The sequence below is a fragment of the Chiloscyllium plagiosum genome, chromosome 12 (genome assembly GCF_004010195.1).
Source record: "Chiloscyllium plagiosum isolate BGI_BamShark_2017 chromosome 12, ASM401019v2, whole genome shotgun sequence".
NCBI lineage: Eukaryota > Metazoa > Chordata > Chondrichthyes > Orectolobiformes > Hemiscylliidae > Chiloscyllium > Chiloscyllium plagiosum.
Window position 1 is genome coordinate 86,624,435 of NC_057721.1, and position 8,973 is coordinate 86,633,407.

General features: G+C 44.1%; 1 protein-coding gene across 4 annotated transcripts in view; it reads right to left on the minus strand.

The window, feature by feature from the left end:
• Positions 1–8,973, minus strand: part of tmem63c (transmembrane protein 63C) — a 312,913-nt gene that overhangs the window by 74,615 nt on the left and 229,325 nt on the right. For all 4 annotated transcript variants that reach the window (XM_043701473.1, XM_043701472.1, XM_043701470.1 and 1 more), the window contains 2 exons: positions 5,957–6,124; positions 5,242–5,357 (listed from right to left, as the gene is read on the minus strand). In XM_043701473.1, the coding sequence (XP_043557408.1) occupies positions 5,242–5,357; positions 5,957–6,124 (284 nt within the window). The remainder of the gene's footprint in view (positions 1–5,241; positions 5,358–5,956; positions 6,125–8,973) is intronic.

Consider the following 8,973-nt stretch of genomic DNA (forward strand, 5'->3'; position numbering starts at 1 on the left):
CAGGTGTTTCAGTTTCTGCTGTAGTTCTTTAGCCAGTTTGTGTGATGGTGTCCCTGGTAGTGATATTATGGGTCTGAGTGGAATGTCTGGTTTGTGCACTTTAGGTAGTCCATAGAATCTGGGGGTGTTGTTGCTTTCAGGTTTCATTCTCTGTAGGTCAATCCTGGTTATCTGTCCGTTTTTTTTGTAGGTTCCTCAGTGTGTTGTTTATCCTATTGATGAGCTGTGGGGTGGCGTCAAACTCCCTCTTTTGGTAGGTGTTGGTATCTGCAAGTAGTTGCGCTTTTTAGAAGTACCCTGCTTATTCCAGAATGACCGTCATTCTGCCTTTGTCTGCTGGTAGTATGATTATGTTCTTATCGTTCCTTAGTGCTTTTAGTGCTTCCCTCTCCTTGGTGTTGAGGTTATGTGTTTGTCTTTTCCTTGTTATCAGGGGTACAATACTTTGTGTCTCTTCTGTCAGTCCATTGTTCCTGAGTGTGCATTCTAGTGCTGCTAGGAAGTCCGCTGTCTTGGCGTCCCTGTGGTTGTAGTTGAGTCCAGTATTGTTCTTTCCGTGTCTGTGAGCTGTGTGTGGGAGCGGTCTCTAACCCAGGTGTGTGTTGCCTTCTCTGCTGTTGGTTAGCTTAGTCATTTTGTCTTGTAGTGCTCTTCACTTTCTGTACAAGGTTCTGATCTGTCCTGTGGTGATGGCCTGTTCGATTGTGGTGGTCCACTCCTGATTGGTTGTTTTTGAAATTAATGATTTTTGGCAGACAATTTCTTGTCTGTACCTGTGTAGTCTGTTCTGTGTGTCCGTAACCATAACCAAAGAGACACAGCAAACATGTCAGACAAACTATTGTATCCTTACTAACAAAAAGACAAACGGATAACCTCAACACCAAATAAATATATACCAACCTTTTCCTAGCTACTATCAGTTCTGAAGAAGAGTCACCGGACCTGAAACATTAACTCTGCTTTCTCTGCACAGATGCTACCAGATCTGCTGTGTTTTCCAGCAATTTCAGTTTTTGTTGTTCATTGGGCAGTTAAGAGTCAACCACATTGCTGTGGGTCCAGAGTCACTTGTAGGCCAGGCTAGGTAAGGATGGCAGATTTCTTTCACATTAGTGAACCAGGTGGTTTCAGCAATGGTTTTATCGTTATCATTAGAGTCTTATTTTCAGATTTTTTTAATAATAAATTCAAACACCACCGTCTGCCATGGTGAGATTTGAACCCAGGTCCCCAGAATATTACCTGAGTCTCAATCAATAGTTGCAAGATAATAATATTGCTTTCCCCTAAATGGGAAGAGACTGCAAAGGGGGAGAAAAGAACTGAGTCAAGGTAAGAGGAAATGAGGCAGCAACAGATGGGTCTGCCCAGGAAGTCTTGTTTGTGGATTTTCGGAGGAAGGAAGAAGCCGGCTGTATGGGGTGAGAGGATTGTGACTTGGGAACTTGGGGAAGTTAGTGGTCATATCCTGGGGACTGTCCATATGAGTGAGAGGCTGCTTGTGAGATGGGATGGGAGGATCCCCAGATGAGATGAGGTTAGTGACAGACGTGGAAACAATAGCTTGATGTTCAATGGTGGGGTTCTGGTTCAGAGGAAGACAAGAGGAGGTGTCTGAGAGCTGTCACTCAGCCTTCACAAGTTAGGTACCAGTACACCAGACAACTTCAGATGTCAGCAGGTTTGATTACAATATCAGGATTGGATCTCAGATCACGGCGTGCAGTCAGTTCAGAAAGAGGTAGGTTAGAATGTATGAGGTGAGCAGAGAAATTAAGGCAAGTGATTTCATGTCAACAGTTTGCAATGTCCAGGTAGGAGACCAGAGGGAAGGCTCTAGGTGGAGAGTGCCTGTTGAAGGTAGAGAAGGAGTCCGTGGGACAGGGAAAAGACTCCTATCCAACAATATGGGCACAGGAGCAAACGGGACAGAAGAAAAATCTGATTTCATGTTCTGCCCAAAATTCATTGAGGCGAAGGCATGAAGTGTTCTGTATGGTTGTTCCCAGCACAGCTGATCCATTTTCACCTATTATACTTCCTATTAACACACATTCAGCATATATCTCTCTCCTGACTTATCATTAGCAATCTCTTTGTCTGCTTCTCATCTTTTTTTCTCTCTCTGGGCACTGTTTCCATCTCTCAGACTCGTTCCTACTCACCAATCCCATTCTCCTCCATTCGTCACCACTTCCATCATCTGCATAAGTACCATTTTTCCCAGCTGCTTTCAGTCCTGACAAAGTGTCATGGGACTTAGCCTTGGCTGAGAAGATTAGGGTGAATCCAAAGAGGTCCTTTAAGTATATTAAAGGAAAAATAATAACTAGAGAGAGAATAGGACCCCTCAAGGATCAAAGTGGACATATATGTGTAGAACTACAGCAGGTGGGTGAGGTCCTCAATGAATATTTCTTCTCTGTGTTTACCACGAGAAAGACATGAAGACTTGGGAATTTGGGAAAGTTATTGGTAATATCTTGGGGACAGTCCATATCACAGTTGAGGAGGAGTTGGGTGTATTAGAACGTATGAAAGTGGATAAATCTCCTGGTCCTGACCAAATGCATCCAAGAACACTACAAGAGGCTAGAGGAGAAATTTCCAGGGCCCTGGCTGATATTTTTGCATCATCGTTAGCCAGGGTTGAAATCCCGGAAGACTACAGGATAGTGAATGTTGTGCCCTTATTGAAGAATGGTTGCAAAGAAAAACCTGGGAACCATAGACCAGTAAGCCTAAAATCTGTGGTGGGTAAGTTACGTGAGAAGATTCTGAGATAAGATATACATGCATTTGAAAATGCAGGATTTGATTAGGAATAATCAGCATGGCTTTGTGAGTGAGAGATCGTACCTCACAAATTTGTTAGAGTTGTCTGATGAAGTGACCAGGAGGGTTGACAAGGGCAGGGCGGTACACGCGGTGTTTATGGATTTCAATAAGGCCTTTGATAAGGTTCCACATGGTAGGCAGCTCTGGAAGGTTAGATTGCATCAAATCCAGGGGAAGCTGGCAAATTGGATGCACAATTGGGTTGATGATAGTAAGCAGAGGGTAATAGTGGAAGGATATTTGTCAGACTGGAGGCCTGTGAGTAGTGGAGTACCTCAGGGGTCGGTGCTGGCCCTTTACTGTTTATTGTCGATATCAATGATTTAGATGAGAATGTACAAGGCATGATTAATAAGTTTGCAAATGACACCAAAATAGTTGGTATCATGGACAGTGATGAAGGTTATCAGAAATTGCGGCAGAACCTTGATCAGTTGGGGAAGTGGGCTGAGAAATGGCAAATGAAGTTTACTATAGACAAATGTGAAGTCTTGCATTTTGGAAAGTCAAATCAAGGTAGGAGTTTCATGGTGAATGGTAGGGCCTTAAGGAGTGTAGTGGAACAGAGGGACCTTAGAGTTCACGGTACACGGTTCCTTGAAAATGAATCACAGGCAAACAAAGCAGTGAAGGAGGCTTTCAGCACACTGGCCTTCATCAGTCAGGGCATTGAGTGTCGAAGTTAGGAAGTTATGTTGCAGTTGTACAGGACGTTGGTGAGGCTGCACTTGGAGTATTGTGTTCAGTTTTGGTCACCTTGCTATAGGAGGGATATTATTAAAGAGTGCAGAAGAAATTTACAAAGGTGTTGCCAGGACTCAATGATCTGAGTTATAGGGAGAGGTTGCACAAACTAGGACTTTTTTCTTTTAGAGTGTAGGAGACTGAGAGGAGATCTTATAGAAGTGTCTAAAATCATGAGAGGCATGGAAAGGGTGAATGCACTCAGTCCATTTTCCAATCGAAGGGGAATCGAAGGCTAGAGAGCATCAGTTTAAGGTTAGAGGGGAAAGAATAAAAGGGAACCTGAGAGGCAACTTTTTTATGGAATGAGCTGCCAGCAGACATGGTTGACGCGGGTACATTACCAACATTTACATAGAACATAGAACATTACAGTGCAGTACAGGCCCTTCGGCCCTCGATTTAAAAGGCATTTGGACAAATACATGGATAGGAAAGGATTAGAAGGATATGAGTCAAGTGCAGGGAAATGGTTGGCATGGACCAGTTGGGGCCAATGGGCCTGTCTCCGTGCTATAGGACTCTATGACTCCATGACTTGAAATGTTAACTCAGGTTTTCTCTACACAAATGGCACCAGACTTGCTGAGGTTCTCCAGCACTTTCTGCATTTGTTTCCGATCTCAGTATCCACAGTTCTTTGTTTTATTTATCTGCAGTTCTTTGTTAAATTCTGTTTTAGATTTACAAGGACATTGCCAGGAATGAAGAATTTCAGCAATAAAGCCTTGATAGGTTTTGTTATTTTCTGTGAAATAGAGGAGGCTGAAGGGAGATTTAACTGCTGAGTGCTGTGGATAAAAATGAGGGCCCTGGTTACTGTGAATAGGAATTTCCAATAACAGAGAGAGTAATAATCACACACACAGAATTAACATAATTCCTGGAAGAAATAAAAGGGAGTTAAGGATAGATATTTTCACCTACAGATTGGCAGGTGTCTGGAACATGTAGCAAGAAAAATGAAAGTAGAAACCTTTATTGCATTTACATGCATTTGATTTGTTGTGACCTACAGGGCAATGGATCAAGATTGGGACAGCTCTTTTTTTGGCTGGTACGCACCTCGTTCAAAGTCTTCTCTAGACAGGGGTTTGTTACACACAACCTACCCTTTTCAAATCCATGTTGACTCTCTAACTGTACCTCATGATAATGATAATACCTCTGTGTAATGCACCCAGACCTTTCTCATTCCCCATAGACCCAGATGTCTTCCCCTAGCCCTCACATCCCACTCCATTCTACCAACAGTGCTGCCCTACCCACCATACACTTGTCTATCCTTCATGTCATTCACCCATTTAAACCACTCCACCATCAACCTTTCCCTTACCACAACCTACATACTCATTCTGTCCTTCTCACATTCCATTACCCACAAGATCACCCACATTAAACTCACACACACTCACTTCGTAGACATCATCCTTTCTTAGCTGATCCTACTCATCATCTTTTCTTTTCTCCTTAAATCTTGCCATTTTTCTCTTTATCGCTGGTCTCTCCTCACACTCCTCCCACTTCTCTCCTATACCTTGCCTTCACACCCCCTTCCCTAACAGCTTGCTCCCCCGTCCCATTAATTGCTTTCCTTCCCCTCACAGCGACAGCAGCCTCCATGCCCCATGTCCCTTTCAGTTGGACACTATTTACCTGGTAGTTTTGAGGTTGGAGTTTGTGCAGTCCTTTGATGCAGAATCCAAACAGCGAGAAGATGATGCAGAGGAGCAGAGTGATAAAGGTGAAGAGGGTGATGGGTTGGACTGGTCCTAGAAATACAACCATAATTACTGCTATAAAAGGTGCTCAAATCTCTTGTAAACTTTCAGTAAAATAGATCAGCATCTAAATTCTCTTGAACCTGGCTCAGGTTAAAATCTGTTCAGCTTGCTTCCTTGTTGCGGGGAATTGGCAGTAACCTGGGTTTCTCCATTTGGAGTCAGGGATGAGGGCAGTGGATGTGAAATCAACCTGGAAGATAAAGGTTGTTTTGGTCAACAGGTAGGGTGGGATGGGGATCCTTTAGTCTCGGGCTGTCTAGTCTGAGGATGTTCAGTGGTTAGCTAGTTGGGAGCTGGGCTTAGTTGAGGGTGGTGCATTTGGTGCCTCAGTGAAGTGCTGTTGATGTATGTCAGATCTCACACTGTTCAGGTTTCTGTCATGGTCATCTGAGGGTGGGCTGCAGCCTAGTGTCTGTCGGTTGGGGTCAGGTTGGAGTTCTGATGTCTGTTAGTTGGGATCAGGATGGGGTAACTGGTGTTGCTCATTTGGGTCAATGTCAGGGAGGATGGAGTATCTTGTCAGCATCTGCAGTTTTACAAATAAAACTCCTAGTCACTCTGCAATGTTCAGTAAGGTGACTACATACCGAGTCTCAGCACTGAGAAGAAGAGGAGCCAAAACATGCAGAGGATTGGTGCAATGATGACTTGGCCGATTGCAGCAGAGTGTAGCCGATGGTTGAGTTTAGTGGGAACGCAGGCATAGTAAATATTATATCGATCCACCAGGTGTTTCAGCAACATGTACAGCAACCCTGAGAATAATTTAAGAAAGAAAATCAGAGATGACAGTGTACCGCGCGGAAGCAACGAGGAGTAAGAGAGCCTGTGAGAGAGAGGATATGGAGGATGTGTGAGAGTGGGTGGAGCAGGGAAAAGGATGTAAGTGGGAAGAGAGAGTACAGTGGGTGTGGTTGGGTGGGAGGGGGTGGAGTGGGTGGGGATTGGATGGACAGAAAAAATGCTTGAGATTAGAAGAATCAAAATGAGATGGTGGACAATATCTTCCAGTCCCAGAGCAGGACATAATAATGGGGTCCAAGAGAACTTGATTGGACGAGAATCAAATATTTAATAATCACTGATGGTATAAACGTATGTGATGAAGCTCTCCAACAGGAGTGTTTTCTGTTCCCGATTTCAGATGTCAGGCAAGCCTATCTGCAACATGTTTGCATCTTACTAAAAGCATGTCTCTGTGAGGCAACAATGCTGACCACTGTGCCGTCTTCGCTGAGGCCTTGATCCAGATCATTGTATCCAGTTTAGCTACAGGTTAGGTCCCAAAAACTGGAGAATAGCCAATGTTGTTCCTTTGTTTAAGGATGGCAATAGATAGTTCAGGAGATTATAGGCCAGTGAGTCTTAGGTCAATGCTAGGGAAATTATTGGAGAAGATTCTTAGGGACAGGATTTAATTTCATTTGGAAAAGAATGGATTTATGAGGGATAGTCAGCGTGCCTTTGTGCAGGGGAGGTCATGACTCAAAAATCTGATTTTTGAGTTTTTTGAGGAAGTGGTGAGGATGATAGGGCAGTGAAAGCTCTCAATTTGAACTTTACTGAACCATTTGACAAGGTCTATCATGGTAAGCTGGTCAAGAAGACTTTGTCACACAGGATCCACGGTGACTGGGTATGTTGGATACAAAATTGGCTTGGTAACAGACGACAGGTAGTTTTGGAGAATTATTTTTCTGACTGGAGGTCTGTAACCAGAGGTGTTCTGCAAAGATCGATGCTGGGACTTCTGTTGTTTGTAATAGAACAGAGAACATAGAGCATAGAAAAGTACAGCACAGAACAGGCCCTTTGGCCCACGATGTTGTGCCGAGGATTAATCTAATCTAAAATAAAATATCTTAACCTACATACTCCTCAATTCACTGCTGTCCATGTGCATGTCCAGCAGTCACTTAAGTGTCCCTAATGATTCTGCTTCCACCACCGCTGACAATGCATTCCATTCTCTGCGTAAAGAACCTACCTCTGACGTCCCCTCTATAACTTTCTCCTAATATCTTAAAACTATGACCCCTCATGCCAGTCAATCCTGCCCTGGGGAAACATCTCTGGCTATTGACTCTATCCATGCCTCTCATTATCTTGTACACTTCAATCAGGTCACCTCTCTTTCTCCTTCTCTCCAGAGAGAAAAGTCCAAGCTTAGTCAACCTTTCTTCATAAGGCAAGCCTCCAGTCCAGGCCGCATCCTGGTAAACCTTCTTTGCACCCTCTTCAAACCCTTTGTATCTTTCCTATAGTAGGGCGACCAGAACTGGACACAATATTCCAAGTGTGGTCTCACCAGGAACTTGTAGAGCTGTAGCAAAACCTCGCGGCTCTTAAACTTGATCCCCCTGTTAATGAAAGCCAAAACACCATATGCTTTCTTAACAACCCTATCCACTTGGGTGGCAACCTTGAGGGATCCATGTACTTGCACAACCAGATCCCTCTGTTCCTTCACACTGCCAAGAATCCTGTCTTTAATCCTATATTCAGCATTCAAGTTTGACCTTCCAAACTGCATCACTTCACATTTATCCAGGTTGAACTCCATCTGACATTTCTCAGCCCAGCTCTGCATCCTGTCCATGTTGCGCTGCAGCCTGCAGTAGCCCTCTATACTATCGGCACCTACAAATCTTTGTCATCTGCAAATTTACTAACCACCCATCAACCTCCTCATCCAAGTCATTTATAAAAACTACAAAGAGCAGAGGCCCAAGAACAGAGCCCTGAGGGACCCCACTCAACACTGACCTCCAGGCAGAATACTTTTCATCTACAACCACTCTCTGCCTTCTGTCACAACAAATTCTGAATCCAGATAGCCAAATCTCCCTGTATTCCATAGTTCCTGACTTTATGAATGAGCCTACCATGGGGAATCTTACCAAATGCCTTGCTGAAGTCCATATACACCACATCCACTGCTCGACATTCATCAACCTGTCTTGTCACCTCCTCAAAGAACACAATAAGATTTGTGAGGCATGACCTGCCCCTCACAAAGCCATGCTGACTGCCTTTAATCATACTATGCTTTTCTAAATAGTCATAAATCCTATCCTTCAGAATTCTTTCCAAACCTTTGCTGACAACAGACATAAGACTGACTGGTCTGTAATTGCCTCCTTGAAAAGAGGAACAACATTCACCTCCCTCCAATCCTCCGGTCCGACTCCCGTGGAGAGTGAGGAGGCAAATATCCTCACCAGCAGCTTAGCAACCTCCTTTCTCGCTTCCCGGAGCAGCCTAGGATAAATCTGGTCTGGCCCTGGGGACTTATCAATCTTAATGTTTGCCAACATTTCCAGCACATCAACTCCATCAATCTTGATCTGGTCAAGCCTGTTTCCCAGCTCCTCAAAGTTCTCATTTACAACAAGTTCCCTTTCCTTGGTGAAAACCGAAGCAAAAAACACATTTAGGGCTTCCCCTAACTGCTCAGACTCCACGCACAAGTTCCCTCCGCTATCCCTGATCGGCCCTACCTTCACCCTGATCATTCTCTTATTCCTCACGTATGAGTAAAATGTCTTTGGGTTCTCCCTAATCCTTCCTGCCAAGCCTTTTTCTTGCCCCCTCCTGGCTCTCC